At 45.5% G+C, this 26,858-nt stretch overlaps 1 protein-coding gene across 3 annotated transcripts; it reads right to left on the bottom strand.

The window, feature by feature from the left end:
* Window positions 1–972: 972 nt before the first annotated feature.
* Window positions 973–22,263, bottom strand: PCCB (propionyl-CoA carboxylase subunit beta). 3 transcript variants are annotated; one of them, XM_033069132.1, is made up of 15 exons: window positions 22,126–22,263; window positions 19,861–19,980; window positions 17,539–17,607; window positions 16,410–16,466; window positions 14,239–14,352; window positions 12,674–12,784; window positions 12,260–12,368; window positions 11,234–11,354; window positions 7,619–7,700; window positions 6,103–6,226; window positions 4,723–4,830; window positions 3,442–3,542; window positions 2,174–2,272; window positions 1,891–1,984; window positions 973–1,249 (listed from the first exon to the last, which is right to left on the bottom strand). In XM_033069132.1, exons 2-15 carry the CDS (start codon window positions 19,912–19,914, stop codon window positions 1,128–1,130), a joined length of 1,365 nt encoding a protein of 454 aa, XP_032925023.1. In that variant the 5' UTR covers window positions 19,915–19,980; window positions 22,126–22,263; the 3' UTR covers window positions 973–1,127. The 3 variants fall into 3 exon arrangements, with proteins under 3 accessions (XP_032925023.1, XP_032925021.1, XP_032925022.1); XM_033069130.1 differs by lacking the exon at window positions 22,126–22,263 and adding an exon at window positions 21,605–21,782; XM_033069131.2 differs by lacking the exon at window positions 22,126–22,263 and adding an exon at window positions 21,283–21,486.
* Between the last annotated feature and the right edge of the window lie 4,595 nt (window positions 22,264–26,858).

The raw sequence follows: 26,858 nt of genomic DNA, 5'->3' as shown, positions 1-26,858 counted from the left end.
CTCCCATGCATCCAAAAACCTGGGGAGCTGGAAGTCCTACTTGAAATGCTCCTTTTATATTGTGCTTTTAGATGATGTTTAGCTGTTTTTTCCCCCCACCCCAGGTAGAGGCTCCAAGCTCCACAGCTCTACTCACTGCACTTTCCTGGGAAGAGAAGCTACCTGGGACATGGCTGTTCTACCTCTCTCCTCCTTCAGGCTCATGCTGGGGAGTGAGCAGCAGCAGCTGCAGTGCAGCTGGGGAGGCTCTGTCACACAACAAATGGGAGTTACTCAGAGCAGCCAGGTTACTGCAGCCCCTCCTGTGCCTGGCAGCTGGTGCAGCAGCACTAAATGTGACCATGGCTGTTACTCACTGCCTTGGGGCTGGAGGGAAGGTGCAGCTTCTACTGAGCAGGTGAGCACAGGCCCAGCATAAAACCTCCTTCAGTGGTTCCTGGCCTAGATGCCTGCAAATAATCCCAGAGAAAGGAGGCTGCAAGGGGCCTCTGGAGGTCTCTGTTCTAGCCTCTGCTGAGGGAGGAGGGCTTGCATGTGCCACCAAAACTGTCCTTTTTTGTCTGCTGTCCTTAAGAGGGGGCGGGCTGTGCCTCCCCTGTGCCACCTACCTCTCTCCTGGGGCTGAGACCCAGCTGCTGCAGCCAGCAGGGGAAAGCTGCCACAGGCCAGACTAACAGAGGAACAGAACAATTGAGTCCAGGATCAGCAGGGCCTGGTCTCCAGGACACTGGAACCCAAGCTCACAATTTTCCTCTCAGAGTCAGTGGTGCAGGAAGTGGAGTCAGACTCCAAGGTCTGTGGCCAATGGCATACCCTTGAACTCCACAGGGGACCCACGTCCCAGCAGTGGGCCTGTGGAATGAGGGAGCCAAGGGAATGTGTCACCTTGAGCAATTAGTAACAGCTCACCTGCAGCAGGTAGGGCAGGTGTGTTGAGTATTAACCATCAAGAAAAGGTGAGCTAGTCAGACCCCAGTTTAAATATATACTATGATTTATTGATTATTATTGGCAAAATCAAAATGAAAATAACTATTTCAACTGCCAAAACAGACCTCCATTAACCAGAGAGTTAGCCAGAACTCTTGTTCAGGACGTCTCCCAGCATGGGCAGCCCCTGCTCACCCTCACAGTGGGATGTTGGCATGTTTCTTCCAAGGACTGGACTGGGATTTACTGGCCAGTACGTCGAGGTCGTGGCAGATGCGTGTGCGGGTGGTCGAAGGCTGGATGATGTCATCAACAAATCCTGCAAAAGATTAAAACAAATAAAAACCTCAACCTGACCAACCATGAAGTGTTTGCCTCCCAGCCTTCTGTATCTAGGCTAACCCATAAGTTAGCACAATCAAAACAATGGTTGGAATAAATAAGTTCACAAGTTATAAATTAACTAAACTTAAAATAGCCTGAGAAGGAAACATTCCTGAGTCAGTCTTTAAATTTTGAATATAACTTGCCTTTTAAAGCACAGTTACTGCTCCAAAACAAAGTAAAAACAGTGGAAAAACTTGCTCCTGAGAGTTCTGGAGAACATAACTGAACTGGGCCCTACTCATTTTTCAGGCTACTGCTTTGCATTTAGTGTAACAGACTGTCAAAGTACCTGTGCTATAAATGAAAAGGCTGAATTTTGAGACGCTCTCTACTATCTACACAACTGAAAATGCATTTTGCAGAGCAGTCCCCACTTTTCACCAGGCTCTTCATAGCTGAAGATGTGTCTTGTGTCCTGTGTCCAACCCACCACAGCACAGGCTGTGGTTAAGTATTGCCTTTCTAAATCAGACACAAGTAACTTACTTGTTGTGTAAAAGGATTTAGTCAATAGTACAACTTTATCTCCATGCAATGGCAAACCAAATGGGACAGTGTGGGAGACAACCATACCTCTCATGGCTGCAGGGAAGGGGTTTGCAAACTTATCCACGTACTCCTCCTCTGCATTGGCCTCCTTTCCTCTGAAGATGATCTGCACAGCACCCTGGGAACAGAAGGGCTCAGGTCAGTGACAGTCCCTCAGAACTCTGCCCTGCCAGCCCTTGCCCACCTCACAGCTGTGCCCTCCAGGTGAGGGCCTGGGAGCATCCCCCTGCCTGCAGCACCAGGACAGCCCATGGTGCTGGCAGGGCACTGGTGCTGCTGCACTGCAGTGAAAAGGGCCTGGACTCACCTTGGCTCCCATCACGGCCACCTCAGCTGTGGGCCAGGCGTAGTTCACGTCTCCTCGCAAGTGCTTGGAGCTCATCACGTCATAGGCACCCCCGTAGGCCTGTAACACAAACCAGGGCATCCACTCCAGGAGTGGCCTTGCAGCAGTGACAGTCTGCATTGCTCCTGCAGCTTCTTCTAGTCCAGAGACAAGCAGCTGGGGATGGATTTTACCTGAAGGAGAGCATGAACATCTCCACTTTCTGACAGCAATCTCCTAGGATTAGACACCACTTCTACTAAAGCCCCAAAAGAGCAAGGAAGGGGGCTGCTGGTGGTAACCAAGCCCATTCTGCAAGGCAGGCAGGGAGGGGTCAGTGTGTATCTAGACCAGCAGGCCTCGACCTGCACCCTGCACATGCACACAAACCAACCAGGCAGTGTGCTTCTGGAATTTCCTGGCCAGGGAATGCAGCACTCAGGCTCTGCAGTGCTCCACTCTGGAACTGGAAATGCTCCAGACAGCAGTGATGAACAGATACTGCAGGACTGCAGAGCAAACTGCAGTGCAGTCCCTGCCAGGGCAGTACTGAACAGTGCAGCAAGACTGCAGGATTGACAAGTACTGTATGGAAATACTCTGAACATCAGAGAAGGCAAAGGAACAAAGTTATTTTTGAGTTTTGCCATGATAAGGTAAAAGTGTATCAGAAAACTGAGCAGGAGGGGCAGAGCAGCAGGGAGAAGGCTAAGTCTGTAAGGTGCCAGCCCCAGAGCTTATGGCAGTAAGGTGTCAGGTACCTTATGGAGAAAGGAAGGTGAAGTAGAGCATAGCAGAAGTCTGGGGAGGGAAGGAAGCCACTTGAGTGTTCAACCTGCAGACACAGCAGAAGACAGATGCAGCCAGCGCTGGGTTTGCAGAGGGAAGCTCAGGAAGCAAGACAGGAGAAAGCAGAATTGTTGAAAACAGATGGCATGTCCTTAGTGAGACAGGCTGGGTGACATGGGACAAGTACTTGAGTGAAGGCATTCCAGGCAGAAAGCAGGGAGCAGAAACTGGAAGCTACAGAGGGGTGCAGAGACCAGAGGAAGGAAGGAACTGAGGTAGTGCTCTGGGAATAGAAGAAGTGGCCCCTCATAATGTTATACAAAGAGGTGTTACCAAATGGGTCAAACAGAGATGTGACGAGTTTAGAAGGCACCACTAGGACGACAGACTAAACTTTAACTAAAATTGCCACTAGTGGAAAGAGGAACTCTGGAAGACCTCCATGGAATTTGCCAGCTTACCTTTCTGGTGATGACAGTGATCTTAGGCACAGTTGCCTCTGCAAAGGCAAACAGCAGCTTGGCACCGTGACGTATAATCCCACCATACTCCTGAGCCGTGCCTGCAAAGGACAAGGAATTGCTTCACTCCAGGGAATTCACACAACCCCATCATCTGTCACCAGCAGCAAACCTGACCACCACCACAGCCATGTTAATACCCTGGAGGAGATCAAGCCAGGCAGTGTTCTCTGCAAGATACTGAGAAACTCAAAAATCAGAGCAGCAGCTGTTTGTATGGAAGGTCATATAAACCGAAGCAAAGCTCAGCAGATGGGACCTTCCTAGGAACCAAATACAGTCAGAGCATTTTCAAGACTCCAGAGGTGACCAGCCTAGAGCCACTTCTGCAGAAACCTCACCTTCCAAGCCCCCTCTTTTCTAGACCACACAGCAGCTTGGCTACTCTACCATACTGAGGACCTCCCTAGGTTTAGCCCTAGGTCTGAGTGACAGGGCTGTAACACCCCCTCTGGGCAGCAGGTGGACAAGGCTGATTCTCCTCCTGCAGCAGAGCCTGAAGAGCAACATGTGCCAAGATCAACTGAGGGACTGCAGGAGATGTGGGTGGAACATCCTCAAGTGGCCCCAGCTGCCACTGCTCCCTGCCCAGAGCCTGCTGTGCCAGCTCTCCCCTCATCCTGTCCCAAGGGCTTGGAAACAGCACTGGACTGCCTCCCTTGGCCAAGCACAGCCTGTGCAGGGCCTCCTCCTGCCACCATCCTGCCCAGCAAGAGATCAAGCAATATCTAAAAACACACTCGGTATAATGCAGCAATCAGTGTAATTTCACACCACTTACAAGGGCAGCATCTCCAGGGAATGCAGGTTTCTTCCTTGCACAGGTCACAGTCACAGCTTTTTGCAGTAGCACAGAACTTTCCAGAGCATGGTATCCCCAAGCCTGGCCCTGGCAAACTGTGTCTGTCAGGCTGCTGGAGACTGCAGTATTACCTGACTGTGTGATGTGTCTCTCTCCTCAGGTAACTCCAGCAAAGCTTTGTAATTCCTGAACACACTCGTTAGTTAGGCACTATTTCATTTTCCTACAATTTTTTCCACATCTCACTATCCTTTGGTAATGACTGCTGTAGTTAGAATACAGACTTTCTGTCCCAAAAAGTGGGATTTTAAAACCTGGTTTATTTAAGTCGACTGCAGCAAAAATCTCAGAGTTCTGAAAATGGGTTTTTAGCACCAACACCACCACGCACCACGCTGAATTCTAAGGGTAAGGCATACCTGGCAGAAACCCAGGGACGTCCACAAAGGTGATCAGGGGGATGTTGAAGGCATCACAGAACCGAACAAAGCGGGCTCCTTTCACAGAAGAATTTATGTCTAAGCACCCTGAGGTTAAGAACATAGAAAAAGGTGTTAGCAATGCCAGGGATCTGCAGTAATTCAAGGCAACTCAAAATCACACTATTTTAGCTGTGTTGTCTTCTTAGAACAAAGGAAAAGCTAATCTATAAGTAATGTGCAGATTATCTGCCATGAAGCTTTCCTGGTTTAGAACTAAGATCACAGAACAAGCTACATTCAAAGGCTCATTTCATTTTTCTGACACCTGTGTGTTAAAGACTTTCTATCCCAAAACATAACAGTTTAATCACACATAATTTAAAATATTTTTTTCTGTCACTTTCTCTTCATTACTGTTTTTCAGATCAGTCATATTGGGCATAAAGATTACAGAGTTCTCTGTTAAAAAACCCCAAACATTAAATAGTCCAATAGTCCAATAGTTTGACAAAGATCAGCATTTCTGGTAGACACACTGCAAAGTGTTTCTGTTCTGTTTCAGTGCCATTTAGAACTGTATTGTGCACAACAATATTACAACACATTTTGTATCAAAGCCTCTATATGAAACATTTTAAAAAGCTGTTAAAATTCAAAATACTAGATGAAGATTAAATTTCTATTAAAACTTTCAATTTAGTATGTCGATGGTCATATCTTGTAGAGATGAAACAAATGAAACACTATACTGGGTCATCTGATTTTCCCAAATAGATACAAGAATTAAAAACAAGGAATAAACCAGAACGTTCTGATTGGGGAAGGTCACTTCAGAAATTACTGAGTAAGGAGAGAAAAAAAAATCCCTGGACAGTTAAAAAGGTTGATCTTAGCTAGAGCAGCATGTTGTACCTTCAGATTCCAAACCACGTGAAGTCAAGAGCTCCACAAAGAACATCTGAAGGCTTTGCACTGTTCAGCTACAGTGAGATAACAAAGTCCTGTCACCCTACAGATGAGAGTTTAGGGATTTTACTGCCATGGAAGGAAGTGTGCAGTTTCCATGCCGTGATTAACCCAGTTAATTGCTGCTGCCAAATAAGTGGTGCTAGTCTCCCCCTTCCCCCCCACTCCACGTGCAGCTGCTGCTCCTCTTGGGCTGGATGCAGCACGGATATAATTACCTGGGAGCACGATCACCTTGTTGAGCCACTGAAGAAATGGTTTGGAGTTTGTTTCACAGCTCATAGCTGCACTACAGTGAGGTTCAAGACAAAGCAAGAGGTGGAAAAACATAGACTGAGCAGCTCTGACCTTACACAGCAGAGAAAGAGACAGAGGCAAGGCACTGTTAAGAGCCTCACACTGGACTCTAACCTGAGGCTACTTTGGGCTGGTTGCCCACGATCCCAACGGTCCGTCCGTTCATCCTGGCAAACCCGACCACAATGTTCCTGGCATAGGTCGGCATGATCTCGAAGAATTCCCTCTCATCCACAATCTGCAAAGGGGAGAGGCAGGCAGAGCCCATATGAGGCCAGAGGTGCATAAATACACAGGCAAACACAACTCAGCTGCCTTAGTACTGCAACTTTTAAAACAGTTCAGAACTTGCACAGTTTTGAAGGAAAGAGGGGGAGGGAAACCTTTCAGTCTTTGCAGCCTTCATTGCAAGAACTAACTAGTCCTACAAAAACTACCAAAGATGTCATTTAAGCGTTCCATCAGGGAACACCTTTATGGCTGAAGGGAGCTTTTCTTCCTGGCTTAGAACAAAATGCAAATCACGTTAAGAACTTCTTTCTCACATCTTAATTAGCAGCACTTACAGACCGATTTCCAGTGACAAAACAGTACTTCCTGGAGCTGCCCCAGGGTGAGTGCTGGGTGTGCCCCAGGGAACGCAGGGAATACAGTGCCTAGCCAGCATCCACCCGGAACCACACACTCTGCACTTCTCTCGGCTGGAGCTCAGTGTGTGCCCTGCCAGGGGCCAGCCCTGGTGCATGAGGCACGATCAGAACCCACACGTCGCAGATCAGAATTTTCCATGGAGCAGTAGCGACACCTACACATGGCTGCCTGGGCTTCCAGCAGGATTCGCTGGTTCCATCTGTTTATGGCAGCTGTTCCCATACACACTGCACTGTGCCAGTCATTTCATTAGCCTCAGTCTTAAAAAAAGTTGTGAAGAATGTAAGCACTATAAAAGTGGTGTTATTTCTTTCCTTAATACTTCCCTAAATCCGTGGGAGAGCTTGGGGGTTTTCTCCTAATTCAACTAATGATTTTTATTACATGCCACCTTTTAATTTTCATTACACATAGTGCTGAAATTCACAGTGGAAGAATCCAGGGATTAAAAATACCCTGAGCTTGCTTTAGCCACTAAAATATATCCAAATGCAGCCAGTTGTGAACTGTGTAATTCCAGAAAAATAGACATATTGTTGTACTGCACATGTACATAACTGTCTCAGCATAAACAGGAAAGGGTAAATCTCTGCCATTTGGGTACTTTATTACTTTGATATAGATGTGCTAGAATCCAAAACACAAGCACCAAGGTGCAGGGAGGGGCCAAGCAACAGAACTCAAGGGAGTCCTGACCCTAGAAAGAATTTAATTGTAGCATCTTTCATCAGTATAGTTGTATGTACAGCACAAGATTTATCCTGAAAACAAATCTTGGGATTCCGCTAAAGTATTTTTTTCCCCTGGAGTTTTTGTTGTCCATTCACAGTCATTCCTCAGGTAGAAACAGTCACTTATAAAGACTGAAATAAATAAGTAACAGTATCTATGTCTTCAGTGCCATGTTACTGGTTTCTGTCAATTATTTAGACCCAGAATGTAATATATGCATCTTTAATCTGAACACTGTCAGACTTACAGAGTGTATGATGTCCAGCATATCATAGGCTTTGGTTGACTCACTTGGGACAATGGTGTCCAGCTCTGGAACCAGACGGTCACTGTGGAGAGCAAGGAAGTGTGAGCAACAACATTTAAAAACCAAATTAACACCAAGACCAAAAACTCGGGTAAACATTTCCACCTCTCAGAAACTTTGGAAACCTCCTCAGATATGGGGAAAAGAAGCGGTTCTCTTCATCTCGGGCAGCCTGAGCAGCCTCCTCCTGAAGGAGACCCCTGTTCCAAGGCACCTGTGCTCGGGAAGCCGTGAGCAGCAGGGCCCGGCCGGGCTGCAGGGGGCACTGCCGGCTCGCGGGACACACGGGCGTGGGGACACGGCCCAGAGGCTGCAGGGGACGCGGGGGGTAGTGGCAACACCACTCAGCAGGTCAGAGGCCAAGGCTCCCTGTCACACACCAGCATCTCAGGAACAGCATACTAACCCTGCCCTGCCCACGCTGCCACCCGGGGCTTTGAACACACCGAGCTGCAGGAAACCTTTCCACGCTCATTTCCCCATCCCCAAACAAGCAGAGAGTGGAGAAAACACATGGGGAAAACATAACCACACTGTGTCTTCCCTCCACTGGCTGTGTTTAAAGACTCCTGTATCTCCACTTAGTGACACATTTTCACCTGGAGTCTTCCTGTAACAGAGACCCTGCCCAGCCATCAGCAGTGCCAGGATCAGTTCCCCAGCTTTGATCACATTACCCTCATTAGGAACCCACTCAGCACTGGCACCCACTGGGTCTGAGGATTCAGTGCAGGGGTGTCAATTTTTACAAGTCACCACGGAGGAGGTTTCAGGGAATATTATATTTGTGCTATTCCATAAAAATACTGATACTGTTACTAATGGTGTTTCTATGGAGTTCTTACTGAATTAATATTTTAACAATGCCATGATTTAGTAAATTTTGAATAAGACAACACAAGGCTCTAGACAAACAATTTAAAACTGAAGAAAAAGAAGTGCAGTTTGACAAAAAACAGACAAAAGTTAGAAGTGCAGTCCCATGGCTGTCTCTGTGCTCCCTCAGACACTTGGGATGAGGGAGGCACAGCCCCTTGCAGGGAAGGGAAGAGACACAGCTATTTATAGAGCAAAGCTGACAGCAACACTTCAAGTGCTTTTTCCATACGCACACAAATATTGCATACAAACACTTGCATTAAATGATATAATGGAACCTTAATCTGAAGTTAAACTTGGTTCAATATATTAAACCCCAAGATAAAAACAATTCTAAACTTTCTGGTCCATAAAGTAGATACAGATGTGCTCCAAGCTGTGTCCTGCAACCTTTGGTACCCCTAAGTATATAAGTGGAAAAATGAAATTATTTCTCCCATAAATTCACAGTGCTGAAGGAAATTTTAACAGCATGAGCAAAATGAAGACATTAACCAGGATACTAATTTGAAAATCTCCTTCAAACATCAACAGACAGAGCACATCTGGAGCCTGCTGCTGCACTCACTGGCCTTAAAAGGTGTTTCTTACAGATGCCACTTAGTGGGACAGAACTGCTGCTCATTGTAAAAGCCTGTGACAGCTGGAGACACCGTCACCAGACGGACACTGAGTTTCATTCAATGCAGAAGTGCTTAGTTACCCAGAGCTGGCAATAACCTGCTCCAGAAGTTTGTAGAGACACTGAGAGAGGTAAGATCCCACCATGCCATACAGCAAATGCAGTGCATCAGACACCTCCCGAGGCAAGGGGACATCTCAGCAGGAACAACTGGGTGCTGCAGGAAACTTGTAAATCCTTAGAACCCAGGCCACTGGCAACAAACACCAACACAAGGTTCAGCAGCCAAGGCTGGCATTTTTTCAACTCCAAAAAGAACATACCTAACTAGAGGGAAAAACCAACTAAACAACCCCCAAGAGCCCCAGGACTTCACAATGAAAGCACAAGTAGGCTATATTTGCTTTGCATCATTTGTGGCAATTTTTTTGATGTGAAAACAATGCAATAAGAAAGCAATTACTCTAGAGGAATGGACTGGGAATAGAGCAGCTGTAAGGATCAAACACATCAATCCCAAGCAAAAGCAATCTATTAAGATGTCAGTATGTCCAGATGAAATAATTTGTGCATTAGAACCATAAATGGGAGAACTATTGGAGATGCTGCTATAAAACCAGACAAATTTAACAAACAGTCACATGTATAAAGGTTACTAAATAGAAGGTTGTAGTACAAATTGTATTTATTATAACTCATGCCTTGTAAAAGATTAGTTCTTTTTTTCTTAAGTGACACAAATCTCTTATATATTAGTAACTACAACCTAACTGACACTTCTCAGAAATAAACTTCCTGTTATAAAGTACATTGATTTGTAAAATGGACTGTTGCTTCTATGGTGAAATTGCAATACCAAAATCAAGTCTGTAGAGAGCAATTATCCCAGTACAACTTGTTGAATGCTTGTAAAGATCATGATAACCTCAAAGATAATCCCCCAACTCAGCAAATAATACAAGAGATTTGCTTTGGTTTTGTCACTATCAAACCAGAGCAGTCGAGAACAGAACAGAACAGAACCAGACCAGCACAGTTTAATGAACTCCCAAAGATCAACACCTATCTCAGAAAAATTTAGGACTAGTAATTAATTGACCTGTCTGGCCATTCTCTAAAAGAAAATGGCAATTTTTTTTTAAGTGAAAAATGTATCTCAGGGACCAGAGTGGTGATTTGTAAAATCAATCCAAAAGCACCTCCCAAAAAAACTGTTACACTGACTCTGAACAGCAGAGTGAGGGATGAAGAGAAAATAACCTTCCAGACTCACAGGTTGAAATCATCACACATGAGGAGCCCCAAGATACATCATACCCATGTGAGGAGCTGAAAGGAACATATTCAGGCACCACTCCCATGCAGGAGAGTGCAACAGCCTCTTGAGGGTTCCCTAGGGAAAGAGCTGAACTTGAGTGCAACTGGAGCTTAGGTCAAAATGCTTTTACTCCACTAACATTCTCTGCCTTCCAGTCCTAGCAAGGCTCTCTGCTCAGTGTCCCATGCTGTCTCTCTGGCTGTCTCTCAGCTCCTGGAAAATTTCCCTGATAAAAGTCCAGACAGTTGCCACTTTTCCCCTCTTGAAATGACCCAAGTCCTTTCTGTATTATGTTGCCAACTCCACAATGAGCCTGAGACAAGTACATAACACACAAAGCTTTCTGCCTCCTTGTTGCCTGCCCGTCTCTAACCCCTATGAGCAGAACTCATCCAACAGACACAGCTGACAGAACAGGGCAAGTTCTCCCCACTGCCACTCACTGTGCTACTTCTTACCCCTCTCACTTGTTCCAAGGGCCTGAGCAGCCCACCTGGACAGAGATTGCTTTTCCCCACATCCCACATACAGCTGGACAACAGCCCTTTCAGAAAACAGAATTAAACCTAACAGTGAACACAGAGGTGTTGGAACACTTCCCATATTCACATACCAGAATTCAGAATTATCTGCAGACCCCAGACACAGAACACCCATGTCTCTGTGCCCTGTAAGCCAGAGAAGCCATGAAGTGCAGTGGTGCTCAGAGCACTCAGCTCAGCCAGGCTCCCCTTACCTGGGATCATGGCACTCGCAGACTGGAGCTGGATCCCGGTTGCTCAGGGGTAAATAATTAAAGAACTCTCGCAGGTTCAGCAGAGCATCGATGTCATTCTCAAAGGCTCTGTGTGCAACTCCTGCACAGACACAGTAAAGCAGGGATGGAAATCATTGTGCAAGCTTTCCTTTCCAAATATATACCAATAAAGATAGAAACAAGCAACAGCCTAACTCTTTAAAGTTGAGCTATTAACAATCAGGAGCCTTAAGCCACCAAATCTGACCAGCTAAAAATATCTAGAAAACATGTGCTGTATCAACTCCCTCCAGAACAGGTCTGGATTGTTGACCTCATATTTAAAATAATGTAAAGTGGTTTATCAGCTGGCACAGCCCTAGCTGGGCTCCAGCCTTCTGGAACTCTGTTCAGGTTACTGTGCTGCACCCAAGTATTGGACTACAAGTGCATTTAATAAAAGGGCTGGATCTGGGCAGCAACTGTGTGTGTGGTTTTGGTTCATCATCAGCTCAGTTCACACAGCATTAGGAATCCCACAGTCATCTGAGTCTTGAGAAGATTCATGACTCACAGACATGCTCACAGAGGGGAAACAAGGGAAGAAGTGCTTCAGCTCACACTGCCGCTGGGTTTATAGTTAAGCCATTCAATCAATCACATTAGTGAGCAAACAAGAGACTGTTGAGAATCTTTCAACCCATGCAAATGTCTGGACAACAAACAAAGAAACCCCACCCCATGCTAACTTTGCTAAATCTTGCTCCCTGACAGTCTTCCCGCTTCTAGCATCTTTTGTGGGTTTGCTACTTTCTGCCCCAAATCCCAGAACTCTCCCACATTCCCTCCTTTGTGTTCTGTTACTAAACAGGAGCTGCAGCAGAGCTTACACAGAGTCAGATCCTGTGCTTAGGCAGAGCTTTGTCCCTTCGACTTACCTGCATTGGCCAATGGGTTGTTTAGCCAGAATGACTCTCATTTACTTTGAGCACAATTAGCATGTTCAGTAAAGCCCCCAGCTCTCACCAGACACTGCAGTGTGTGTCTTTGCACCCCCCAGCTGCTCCTGGGTGACATCTTCATTGGTGACAGATTTCACCACATCAGGCCCAGTGATGAAGAGGTAGGATGTGTCCTGGGGGAAGGGGAAAAGCAGCAACAGTGAATGCCAGAGCCAAGCTGCAAAAGCACCTAAGGAACAGGCACACCTTCTAGAGACTTCCCCCAAAATAAGAACAGAGGGACACATTTCTTAAAAAGGCTGCATTGCATTAAAAATCCACTGAAAATGCAATTGTCCACAAGTTATTTGAGAAAGTTTTTCCCAACTTTGCATGCAAAATAAAAATCCAAACAGGAGATCAGAGAAAATACCGATTCCCATGTGGTCACTTAGTGTGTAATCAATGTCACCAGCAGCAGCTCAGGACACACCCTTACCTTCACCATGAATGTGAAATCAGTTAAGGCAGGAGAATACACAGCTCCACCAGCACATGGACCCATGATGAGGGAGATTTGGGGAATGACACCAGAACACAAAACATTTCTCTGAAATAGGAAAAAGAAATCTGGTTTTACCAAAGAAATGTCTTTAAATCTCTGCCTAAATTCTGCAAGAATTTACCATCATAGTTTTATTTACTAGCAGACAAATACCTGGAGAGAATCTCTTGATGCAAATTGAACCAAAATGAGTTGTTATTTAAGTTTTTCTCCTTTCTGATCCTGTACAGCTGATTCCCTACACCATGCAATCACTGCAAAGGAGATAACATGAGCCACCTCAACAGATGCTGCTGGGGCAAAAACTGCACTGAGCCTGGAGTTGGAAGGAGTGCATGTCCCTGACACTTGAATGTGTAGGTACACTGTGCGCAGAGGTAGAAGTAAGCTTACTGACCAATGGGGGAGGGACTCTTTTAAAAGCAGGTTTCTGCACCAGTTTGAGTTTTACACAAAGGTGAATGGCTGCCATCCAGCATGGATGGTGTGCTGACCAAAAATCCACTTACACTGCTTGCTGCTCAACTGGGTCATGATGACTTCTGTAACTGTTCCTCCCAGGCTGCACCACCCAAAAACCTGTCAGCATCTGACTGACCTGACATCCCACCTGCTTTCCTGCTGAAAGGACAGTGTTCTGTGCACACAATTGGATGCACACAGAAGAAATGCAATTTCTAGGAAAAAATGAGCAGCAGTGCGCCTAGGGGAAAAAGTCTTGTAATAACCACAAAAATCCTCTAGGAACAGAAAACTTTCACCAGTGCAATCAACACTGGACATCCCCAGCCAGCAAAGTTAACACTGACCTCTTGCACACTTCTTTGAACAGAAACCTCTCTGGCTTGCATGCCTTCTTTCCCTGCCACCATGAAACTCTATTTTATTTTCCTCCCTAACCCCCATCTTGACAGAACAAGTACTTCACAGTTTCTGATGGGGCATTCCAAGTTTCCTCTCAATGCACAGTGCTTAATTTACTATAAGTTCCTCCTTGTCCAGTGGAAATCCTTCACCTTCTACAAACTCTATTGAAAATAACTGCTGTGTGAAATTGATAACATATCTGTATTTCAGAAGGGACACAGGAAAGCTGATAGTGCATCACAACCAAAAAAACCACTGAACTATGGTGTACCCACCTGTCTCAAACTGGTAAATGCTCAGAGAAATTACATCCCAACACAGAAAATCGAAAAATTGGCATAAACCAAGAAGTTAAGTAGTTGCTTGGGGTTTTCTTCCAATTAAGCAAATTGTCTGTTCTTTCATTCTCACTACACATCAGATCACAGAGCTTTACAGAGCTCAGCATCACCCTTGTTTAAGACATGGGTACATTCGCCCAAAGCCAAGAAAAGAACCAAGGTCTGAGTTTAACACACTGTTTTATCCATTGGCTAAAACAGACGAACTACATTTACTTACAAACACCCACTTGCATGTTTTGCCCACCTTTGTGGATGCCAAGCTCCCTGTCCATCCAGCAGCCTACTCACCAAAAATATGTCTGCATAGCCTGCCAAGGACTCCACTCCCTCCTGGATACGGGCTCCTCCAGAGTCATTCAGCCCAATCACAGGTGCTCCAACCATGGCAGCTTGATCCATGATCTAGTGATGAACACAAACTCCTCAGTATTGACCCAGTTAAGCTAAACACCCCCAAAACATCTGGCTTCCCAGCTGTGCATCTCCACACTCAGCACTGGATTTGGACAACGCAGTGTGAGTGACACAGTGACAGGAGAGGGACAATTTCTCCCTGTTCATAAGGGGCGTCAGCTGCACCCCAAACACCCCCTCAGATATGTCACATGTACTCTTCAAAGTTTGTGGCAGTGGTGGCTGTGGAATCTCTCTAAGCTGTATATTCTAATGCTTGATTACCCTTCTTAGAACTTCTTGGGAAGACAAGATTAAATCTTTCCTCCAGAAATCTAAACATTACATCTGCCTTGATATACAGCAGTGAGGGAGAGCAATTAGATATTCTGGGCCTGTACTTTTGTGAACATTCAAGTACCTCAAATTTCCCTTCAGTCTTCATATTCCTCTTCATGTTTCTAGGCAAAGTACCATCAATTCAGTCCCACATCCTGTTTTCTAGAGCTCTGATTATTTTGGTTACTTGCCTCAAGATCACACACAATACTACAACAGAGCTTTAAGTAGGAGGACTGAATTCCTTACATTCCTTGCACAAAATAGTCCTGATTATTGAATTCCAGTAAAATGTTTGCCATTTTCCTAACACTACAGCACTTGCACATTATGTTAAAATCTGTTTTAACATCAAGATCAGCTTTAGGTCCTAAATAGTTTTTGTAAAACATCAGTTAATCATTGTTATAAAATTATTTCAGACAATCTTGAACTTACTAAGTGAGTCACAATTCCACTTTCAGTGCGCTTATAGCTTCAACCTTGAATTTTATATTGCCTAGAAACACAGAAACCTCACTTGGTGCCACTCAGGTCAGTGGTATCTCAGGGGACCCAAAACTCCAGCCCAAACAGGAGCTGATGGTAACTACCTCTGTACAGTCCTAGAATTCACTGACACGTTCTGCAGTTTTCCAGGGACCTATATATGGACTTTCTTTCCCAGGTTCTTCCAAATTCTTCCTAAACACACACCAAAGACAGAGCCCCAAAGCAACTGATGCCCCCAGAGCCTTCCAGCTTTGGAGCCCACCAAGAACAGCACCAACCAGGAAGGACACAAGTTTTTTCTGGTTGTGATCAGACCCTGCTGCTTTAGAAAGAAGAGATCAAAGAAAACCACCAGAAAACATCCCACCATTCCAGTGCCATTCCATCCCTTCCCAGCACAGACACCACAAAGCTCCAGTGTGAAAGAGTAATTCAAGACCTTCATAAAATCAAGACCTGGTAAAACCAAACAGTTGTTATCTAGCCCACAGTCTCCATGTTTTCTGTTGGATAGTCTGAATAATTCCTTTAATCTTGGCTTGTCTTCTTGCCAGAATCTCTGGCGTGCTTCCTTCCCACACACTCCTGAGGAGCCTATGCCAAAGAGTAGTTATTCCCACAGCATAAAAGGCCTTGTGCACCAAAAATCTTGTTTCTAATTCCATGACAAAAAAAATCAGGAAGATTTCCAGTTCACACCACTCGACACTCATGCATTAAAGAGTTCTTGTCTCCCCAGTCCCGGGATTCAAAAACTCTTCTAGCAAGACAAGCAGACAAACAGGAATAAATAGCCACAAGTGTCTGATAAGAGAAACTCTCAGGGTCAAGATGACCTCCAAGTTGTAAAACTGTTTCTCTTCAGATTGTTTACTTGTTACATTTGCTTTTTTTTTTAATATTACACACTTTCACAGCACACTGTTTAGAGGAAAAAGTTTCTCCAAATTAATTCCTCATTTCTCCAGTGGACAATGAGTAGTGAATTTATATTTGTACTTGGCAAGTCTCTCATCCTCTGCAGTAGAGTAGCAGACATAACTTAATGTAACAAAGCGTGTATTACCTGGAAAAGCTCACTTACACTCAAAAAGTTGCCAGAGGCACCATTCCCAGGCATGGCACACACCAGAGCCCACTAAAATCAGTCACCAAACACTTTCTCCAGTCATTATCACAACAGACTGAAAAAAGGATGCTGACATTTTTTTTTGTTTTTTCCTGTGCCATATTACCTTGCAGATCTTCTGGGCATGAGCTCCAGATAAACTGCCTCCAAAGACAGTAAAATCCTGAAGGCAAAGCAAATTTTCAGATTAGGGAAAGAATAATTTCAGTAAAATGTTATCAATTATTACCAGTAAATAATATAATCCTACAATGCTCTATATTTGGTATGCTGCTTCAAAAGAACTGACTCCCTCAGTGCAGCCTGCAGATCATCCCAGCTCAACAGAAGCCTCCTTTAGAAGGAGAAAATACAAACCTGGACATGTCACCATTCTACACTCGAGTTATGCCCAAGAGTTATTAATCTTCCAGGGGTGCTGCAGGGAATTTGTCAGTCAAAAAGCCTAAGCAGACAGATCTCTAGCAGGCCCTGGGACTGATCCAGAAAAAGAGGACATTGACACCTGCTGGCACAAACAGAGCCCAGACAGCTCCTGGGGAGTTTCTCTGCTGCATTCCCACTGAGTCTTACTGCCAAAGAAGCCCCAAAAACTGTGTGGACAGAGACAGCATGGCCATGGCTAACAGCTGAAGCAAAAAAGTTGGGCATCTCAGGAGGCAGCTTAATTTGGAGGGAAAAAGATCTTTAAATATAAAAAGGGAAGGGTGTATCATGATGGGGAACTCTTAAATTCTAATACAAGAACTGCCCTCTACTTGTGTTCTAAAATGAAGGTTTGTGTTTGGCTCCTCTCCACATGTTCAGGCCCATGTAACAGTGTCTCTCCTTGGAAGGAGCACACATCCAAGACAAAAAAAGGCAGAATGCACGCCTTGCTCCAAGGTAACACAGCAACAGTCACTTTGGCCATGAGAGCAAATGGAACAAAGGCTACTTTGTGGCCCAGAACAGAGCAGCACTTACTAATGATCTGAAAGAAAGCCTTTCTTGCACAGTGAGTAACCAAGATAAGTCATAAGATGTTTCCTCTGAAATACTTTTAATATAAAAAATATATATTTTAACATAGAAAGTGTATTTTATCTATTTATATGCTATCACAAGCTTTTGCTGCTTCTTGTCTGAGGGTGCCCTGCTTCCTCCCACAGGAGCATTGCTACATGGCCACAGTGAACTGTTGTGAACTCATTTCAAAGGATAAGTTGACACTTTAAAAACAAGTAAAACTTTACCTGACTGAAAACATAAGCTAGTCTCCCATTAATCCGTCCACGGCCAGTCACCACACTGTCCCCAGGATACTGCAATAAAACCAGATAAATTAACTGAAAGTAATAGAAAAAAAATCAAAGCAACAACGATGTCCACTAAAATTTCCACAAACTCCTACTAAGACAAAACAAAGAATAATTTCCTGGGAGGTCTCCTCTTCCATGTTTGCAGTGGGGGCTCCACAAAGCTGTGAAAAGGAAAACTAGAGATAATATCACATCTTCATTATGTACTAGAGTAAAGATCAGTGAACTTAGAAATTTCCCTTCAAATTTCAACACATCTGGAGTTAAGGCAAATCATGCCCTCAGAGATAGGATGTACCTTTTATCAGGACTAGCTGATGTTTTTGAAACACTGAACCTCTGAGGCATTGATACAGGATAAAAAACAACCCTGGACAGGTCCAAAAATATAATTACAGTCACCTAAAATGCTTGAGCTTGACGTGTGCCATTTTCCACCCTGTAAATAAGGGAAGAAAGAACTGGCCAAGGAAATGGAGCCTGTGAGTCTTAAAATGTGCTTCATCAATATTACATCACCTTCTAGTAAAGAAAATGTATACAAGTCTTTCAAGACAACAGTAGGAATGGAACTTTATTGGGCTGTAAGAAAAAGAGGGGATTTCAGGCACTGAAGTACTTTTTGCTGTTTGGTATTAAAAAAGAAAAGAAAAGGAAAGAAAGAAAAAAGGGAAGTGTGTGGTGCAGGGCCCACTCTAAGGGCCATTCATGCCCAGGTGGTTTGTTGTCAGGAAAGTCACACCTGTGACCTCCCTGGTGCCTTTTCTCAGGCTGTACACACAGCTCTCAGCCCTTGACACACAGAACAGCAACACAGACTGTACTTCAGCCACTGCCACACACAGGTGACTCCCAAAAGCCCCAGCAGCCCACAGAGCAGCCTGGATGTGAGCACAAGTCCTACCTTACTCTCAGAAAGTTCCAGGGACACTTAGAAATTCAATGCTAAAGTAATATTCCAGTTCAGTGGCCAGTGTTAGGTCATCTGTTGTGAAACTGTGCTGTAAACACAATCTGCAGCTCACTGAAGGGTGAATTCTGAAGCACAAGGGAAAAAATTAACCCTCTTGTGACACTCAGGACTCTGCTGCTCCTCCTATTTTCAGAAACAGCAATTTGTTATCAACAGTGTGGGATGCAGCATGGAGTAACTCAATGAGAGGCAACACAAAAGTTGAGATTGCTGGGGAACAGAGTAAAAAAAATAGAGGAAAAAAGATGATTGCTCTGCTATTCTGAGAAGCGAGGAGGTCTAACACAACACCCTTCACAGCCCCAAGTGTCATCAGCCTCCTGTCTGACACAAACAAATCCTTCACCTTTGCTGTTCCCAGTGCCCCTGCTGGAACCCTGCTGTGTATTTGTTTCCCTCATGCATAGGCTGCAATCCTGCAACCTGAAGGACTGAAACCCAATGAACCGGTTTAAGAACTGCACAAACAGAAGTTGTAGTCACTGTATGCAGCACAGGGCACACACAGAGCAGCTCTTCACCCTACACACAGCCCACAGCAAACAACCTTTGGCTACAGGAAGATTTACAGTTAACAGGAACATCAGCACCAGGCACTGACATCCCAGCAGCTCACTGGTCCCTTCTACCAAATCACAACAGAACACTTTTCCCAGGTAGCACATTATCAGGCATCAACATCATGGTGAGAGACTGGGGAGCCACAGATTTTCCCTGTAACTCCCTGTACCATGTTGGTTTAGGATACATGGCCAGAAAAGTGCCTCAGCAAGCAGGGTGCAACTGGCTGACTGAGCAGTACAAATGCTGGGACTTCCAAACATCCAGATCAGATTGTAAGGCCCTAAAGGATTTTATGACTGTGGTTTGGCAAGCATAAATATAGATCTGAGTTGTTTCACCCAGTAACTCTAACCCTGCCTGTAGGTAAGCAGACATATCTACCCTGATTTGTTCCCTGTATCTGATCTGATTGACAAAATTGCACCAACAAAGCTCAGCAGCCTCCTCTACTGTTTAAAATGCAAATCTAAGACAATTCCCAGGAAGGTATTTGATCCAAACAGATGGCCTTATAAAAAAAGTATCAAGTGTAGACCACAGAAAATTCCATAAGCTATTAAATGGAAACTGAGAGTGGTTAGAGTAAATTCACAAAACAAAATTATACATAAAAAGAAAACAAAAATAGAAATCACATGTGAACAGAAGAGCCCACTTTCAACCAGCGGGCTGGTTGCACAGCAGAGGATGCTGAAACAAGTTATTTGAAATAAAACTACCTTATTCTTACTAGAGTCCATCCCAAAGTCAGTACATCTGTGTTCCACAAACATGTCATATTCATCAAAACTGTCGGGGTCCAGCAGCAGCAGAATTCGTTCCCTTGCTGTCAGCTTTCCCTGAAACAGAGGAAACAACAATTAACAGTCATCAGGTGCTTCTGGCTATTTGCTGACCCCCAGCAGATGCAGTTTAATCAAGCAGAAACCTCACTTGATCTGCTATACTGGGTCCATTAAGCAACTGCAGGCTCCTAAAGCTGGAAATAGCCTGTACAGTGATTATCCTCCTCAAAAACAAACATAATGCAAGCCATACTCTGAAAAGAAAGGTGACTGTTGGAGCAGCACTACCACAGGAGAAAGGAAACAATCTCAGAGACTTTTCAACGGGATATAAATGCATCACAGCTATTTTTGCCTACACATTTAAATACTGCTATTAACACCTTTTTTCTATTTTTAACCAGGGAACCCTTCCACAGCTAGACCAGTCCTCCCCAACAGCTCAGGGTTCAATTCACCACACTCAAATATTATTTGACTGCAGTAAATAAGAGGGAAGAGGAAGCATGACAGCCTGCAGGGATCTTCTGAATAAATCCTTCTGCTCTTTTTCCTGCTGGACACTGTTATGGGCAAAAGTAGGATAAGGGCCAAGAACAGAATCAATTGACCAGATATACATACCCCTTGCTCAGTGTTATGTAGTAAAAAATGACTGTAAAGTTCTTTATATTTAACCTACCAAACAAATCTGTTATTTCCAACCATCTGTCTGCATAGGGCAGGGTACCTGGATTGTCTCTTTTAAGGGAAGATGTGACCCACATCAACTTGACATTATAACACAGCTCAGCTTCTACAGAACATCTAACCAGTAGGCCAAAAAGCTGATGAAAAGCAGCAAATGCAGGAAAGCCTGAGGTAAGCCATAGTTTTAGTTTCTATAAAACATAAGCTGTTCCAGGCCCTAGACATGCACAAGTGCATGTATGTATATTGGTGTATCAGTGTCCTGTAACTCAGTGAGGCTGAACTCTCTTCAGCGTTGTGTATTTGGGGAGGGGTACGGCTGACAGGCAGACTGATCACTGAGGGAGCCCTCCTGAGCCCCCCATTCCCACCTCCTGGATGCCTACAAGCCCCATGGTACCACCAGGGCCTTGCACCACTGAAAAGACGTCCCAGCAAGAAGAAATAAACAGAAGCAGGAAACCTCTGCCGTCACCCCCATCAGCACTGCCTACATTCTGAACGATAGAAGCAGGAGACTAAAAACCCACCTGTTGTCATTCCTCCCACCTGTCTTTTCCTCTTCTAATTATTTGCTCTCATCTCAGAGATCAACTTAAATTTGCAACAGCGGTGTGAAGATGAAGCTGGGGCTCAGAAGTGTTAAGCAACCTAGAACTAACTTACCATCACATTGTCAGGCAGAAGTTGCAACTTCTGTCTGCACTACCTCTCACAAACATTACAGCCAACCTCGGTGACCACTCTGAGGTAAAGAACTTAGCAAAACAGTTGTTCTTTTTTCTACCCAGAGTATCAGGCAATGCAGTCTTTAGCGCTGCTTGAGGAAAGCTTCCCGCAAAGGGGCGTCCGCAAGTGCCACGCGAAGCTGCGAGTCCCCAGAGCCGAGCGGAGCCCCGCCGTGCACGGCCTGCCCTCCCCGGCGAGCGTGCGCCCGGCGGCAGCGGGACGGGGCTTTGTCCCCGCCGGCCACCTGTGCTGGGCTCACCCGCTTGTGCTGGGCGTCGATGCGGGCCTGGCCGCCGCCGAGCAGCGCGGCACGGCGCTTCTCCTCGATGCGCTGGGGCACGGGGGGCGGGCGGGCCCCCGAGGCGGCGCGGCCCCGGCACAGCCGCACCGCCCGCCGCAGCACCCGCACGGCCGCCATGTCCCCGCGCTGCGCCTGCGCGCCCGCCCCGCCCCGGCCCCGGCCCCGGCCCCGCTTCGCCGCCCGGCGCTCCCGGCTGCGGCAGGGCGGTGCGGGGCGCACGGCTCCGGGAGGCCCGGCCAGGGCCGCTGACAGCGCCGGGCCCGGCCCTCCGCGGCCAGGTTGTTCATCGCTGTTGTCTGTGCACAGAGACCAGCAGGAAAATGCATCAGCTTTTCCCCCTTTCGTGCGTGGTGGAGAGATTTGTGGCGCTTCGCAAGTGGGGAAGGCAAGCAGAGGTGTCAGCTCGCAAGATTAGCTGTCCTCTCTTTGTTCCAAAATGCCAGAAAATATTTATTAGGAAAACAGTCCTTGTGACATACCGGCACCCATTCCCTGCTGCCTCCTATGAAGAGGCACTGTGGCTCTTGTCACGGCACACTTTGGGACGGAGGAGGCAAATTCCAGACCCCTGACGAAGGGAGTGGGTCAGGATGCGCGGGGAATACGCAGCGCACACAGCGAGTGCCCGAGCTGCAGTGTATCCGCAATCCAGAGATCTGATGTCATCGCCTCCCAGGCAGTTCTCCAGTGTGCAGGCGCAGCCATCTGTGCAGCAGATCATTTGTTACCCCTGCAGGCCACTCCGACACCGACCACCAACCAACCACCGGCCAGTTCCACTTAGGGCAAGCTGAATATTGCCCTAAGTGCCCACATACCACACGTGAAATGCAGAGCATGGCCCTGCAGATACCACAAGTCTGAGGAACCTCCAAGAACGGAAATTCTTGGATTACGTAGCATGTACAAGCTGTCGTATGATACTTCATTTTGCAAAGGCTCTTAGGCTCCAGTCCAGCCTCCTACTCAGAACAGACTCAGCACTGAATTCACACCAGTTTTCTTAGGGCTTTTGTCACTGGGATCTTAAAAGTCTGCAAGGACAGAGGCTGGCACACCTTTCCCAGTCTGGTTCCAGTGCCGTACTGGCTCCTGGGGAACTCATTCCCCCCACCCACTCTACTCAGTAACAACCTGCCCTGGTTCAGTTTAGGACAGCTGCCTCTTGTCCTCTGTGCTCTTCAGCAGGAGGGGTTAGAGAGGTGACAGCTACAAGCTTTGCAGTACCAGAAAGCAGCTGCTAGGGACGTCCCCAGTGTCCACTTCAGGCTAACAAAGACAAAGCCCAGTCTCCCAGCCTTTCCTCCTGGGGCAAGTGGTGCAGCCCTTCACCATCGTGCTGCCCCTCCTCACCATGATGTGCTAGCCTGGACACAGCTGTATAGCAAGAGATCCTGTCATCCTTACCCTGGCCCAGGGTAAGACACCTGACATACACTGCTCTTACCTCCTCCACAGAATCCCTCACTTTGTCCCCAGAAGGCACTGAGGCTGCTCACATGATTTATTCCTGGGTAATCTATGCTGGCTATTCCCAATCACCTTCTCCGTGTGAACACAAAAGATATCCAAGAACACTTGTTCCACGGCTTTCCTCCCAGACCAAACCAAAGGGGATCACCTTACAGTCCCAGGCTTTCTGTAGATGGGAGTAACCGCAGCCTTTCCCCAGCCGTCAGGGATCTCCCTGATATCCATGACCTTTCAAAGATAACTGTGGCATCACTGCAACACCTGCCAACTCTCTCCACCCACTTGGGTCATCCTGTCTGGTCCCTCAGAATGTGTCAAACTTTCTCAGTAGCTGCTAACTCAATCACCCCCACTACAGGAGCCCTCTCCTTGAGCCCTGCCTGCAAGCACAAAGGCCTGGGGAGATCTTGGCAGTGAAGACCAGGACAAGAAAGGCACCAAGCACCTCAGCCCACACACTGCTGAGCAGGAGGCTGTTTCAGCCCCCAGCCAGAGTAGCTGCAGGATGCCAGCTGCATTCCTGACCTATCTGTGAGATAGCTGCTCCTCAGCAGCAGCCAAAAAGGCATTTCACCCTCCCCACCCAGGAAATTTCTCCTGGTCACAAAACAGCCAAGCAGAAATCAGACCACAGATATTTGAAGCAAAAGCCTCCACTATACCTCTCAGGTGGGTTCAGCATCACTCAGGCTCCCTGCAAAAGCTTATTCATTAAAAATACACTCAAAAGAACAGCTCTGCAACTTCAGAAATTAAAATAACAACCATTCAGAACATGGGTCACATGTAAAAGTGGTTGGGAATCTGCATTCTAGGAACAAAGGGGTTTCAAAAAGCCCCTGTCCTGGACAACAAGGCTGGCATGGCAAGGGGATCCAGCAGAGGCAAAAGGGCATTCTTTGGATAGTTGAAGTTCTGCTCAATACAAGAGTAGAGGGGGAGACAGAATTGTCAAGAGTTGCAGGCTATATGTTAAAAACAGGGTGAAGATGCCAAAAAATAGTTTCAGGAGCAACTTGCTGGAAGTATGAAAACTAGTAAATTATTTTTCAAATGCTTGAGAAGAAGGAAGAACACCAGATATTCTGGCAATAAGACAAGCCAAGATCAAAGGGATTGTTCAGACTATCCAACAGAAAAAATAATTTTTTGTTTGTTTTATCTGAATTCAGTACAAAGGAACTTGAGAAGATTTCTGGACTAAAAAGCCCTTTTTTTCTTGGGTTTTTACTTGGATGTTTACTGGGTACACTGAAAGTCCTGTTTCACCCTGAAGAGCAGAAGATTAAGTTATAGAACAAATCCTTCAGGACCAAACTGTTTTCACCTCAGTGTTATGAGATCCTTCAGATATAACTCACTTAAATATATAGTCTCTTGCTAAAAACTCCTGTGGCAGGTGGCTATTGGAATGTCAGTTTTTAAGGCAGGCATTAAGGAGCCAAAAAAAACTTTAAACCTGTAAATCCAATATGACTTATGAAGCAAAATTCCAAAAAGCTCCAATCCAACTCACAAAACCCAGTATTAGCAAACACATAAATAGGACATACTGGGGAGCAGCTGGCAGAGATTTTGTACAGAGATTCCTGCCATGCACACCTAGTGACTTTATTTAGTGAAGTCAAACATACAAAAGGGAGATCCTGTTCATATAATAACTCAGATTTCCAGAGGCCTTTGAGAATGTCACTGATTAGGAGCTCTTGAAACTAAGTTGTCATTAGATTAAAAGGAATTCATCTCACAGAGCTCAGATAGAAATGTAATTCAAGTAGATGATAAGATGCACTGGGGAAAACCAAACCCCAAGAATACATGAACAAGTTCACCTCACCCCTGAAAAAACATCAGCTCCATTTTCAAAAGTGGCCAAAGAGTCAAAAGGTCCTGGACACACTAATGGAGAAGGAATCTACCTGAGAATATAAAATGAAAGGAGCTGCTGGTCTCTGGGTAGGTCCCCAAGACACAAATTGCTGGAAGGCTATGCTAGGAAAATATCACTATATGCTAACAATATTATTACTGTTCCCTACATATTTGTCACTGCCTGCTTTTGGAAGCAGGATACTGGACTCAGCTCTGACAGTCATTCTTACAGTCCAATACTGTTAGAATTGTCAAGCTAGAGATTGTCACAAGGATGCATCAGAAACTGAAAATCCTCTAGGCAGCTTCTCAAGAAGCCCCCACAATGCAAATCAGTGAGAGAGGAGCAAGTATTTTGAGGCCAAATCCAGTTACAAGAGGACTTTAAACCATGAAAAACAGTCTCCTGATACTCAATTTTTCCATATTCAGTCAAATACTAATTTGTGTTTGGTTTTGATAAACAGAAGTAGGGAGTAAAACCCAGTTCCAACTCCAATTTGTATTTCTGTGGGCAACCAGTCAAGGTCAAAGTCAGCTGATTTGTTTAAGGCAGAGGGGTAACTCAGGTGTGTTAGAGGCACATTCTTGCTGTATGTACGGTAGGATTCTCCCTAAACACAAATTAAACTGGACTACATGCAGAGTTGAACCAGTATTTCTGCATTAGCAGTTTGGCTCAGAATCAGCTCAACTATTTACTGCTAATCCTAGATCATCTGTACTTGCTCTGGGCTGTTCCAAAGTGAGAGTCCTGTTCTGACAAACCCCCACACTCCCAGACCCACAGGTTTTGACCAGACTCAAAACCCACATCAGAGATAAGATGGGCACTCACAAAAGGAGCAGATCTCCTCCAATACTGGATTTATAGATACCAAGGCCAGAAGTGACTGCTGTTATTGAATCAGACATGCTGTACAACATGAGATTGTCTCAGTAAGATAGTCTATGAATTACGTATTTTTATCACCTATCAAATACTGGCATTGCATTCTTAAAAGGAGAACATCATATTCTTTGTTTGATACAGTGAAATCAGTCTGTACTGACTCTCTAAAAAGCCTGTCAGAAGGCCTCTGAGTGAAGATAAAGCATTTGTCAGGGGGTCACTACAAAAGACCTGTTGAAAGATGTAGTTGTAGTCTTACAGCTTGAGAATAAAGAAGAGCACCAAGGGGATTAACCATCTGTCTGTCATCAGGCATAAGACTTCTCACTACAGGACACCAGACATGCTCTGGTCAAAAAAAGAGCTGCACAGAGGACACATGGATGTAAGAAGCCACCTTTAGGAAGCCACAGTAATACTTATTTGCCTGGATTGGGAACAAGGCAGTTAAGGAAAAAAGTAAAGCCAGTGTTTTCCAGCAGCTCTTCTAGCCCAGTTACAAGTAAGCCTCAAAAGAGAAAGGCCAAAATATCCCTGCTCAAGTAATAATAGTAAAACAAACATCAAGCTAAAAATTTATTTTTTGAAAGAGGGGGTCCCTGTGTGAGTTTCTGTAGTACTTCTCAACCTCACAGCTCAGTGGGCAGTAGGGAAGAGCACAATGCTCCTGGAAGCAAAAGTCAACAGCTAGCTCAATTATGCCAATTAATTTATGCAAATGCAGAACTTGCTCACAGCCCCTCCCAAACCTGAGCAGGCAAACAGGTGTAAGAGCCACAGCAGGAGTAGTAGTACTTCACCTGGACTGACAGAGGGCACAGGATCCTCCTAGCATACAGAAACCAACAAGAACCTCCAGCCTCAACAAGCAACAGCTGTCTTTGGATTTACAGCTCTATATCCAGAGAAGAACTTTAATTTCCTTGTTCAGCAACATCAGAAAAACATTAGCAGCTTCAGTGAGGGAGGTGGACT

Source organism: Catharus ustulatus, chromosome 10 (genome assembly GCF_009819885.2).
Source record: "Catharus ustulatus isolate bCatUst1 chromosome 10, bCatUst1.pri.v2, whole genome shotgun sequence".
Lineage (NCBI taxonomy): Eukaryota > Metazoa > Chordata > Aves > Passeriformes > Turdidae > Catharus > Catharus ustulatus.
This window is presented reverse-complemented; position numbering and strand designations above follow the sequence as displayed.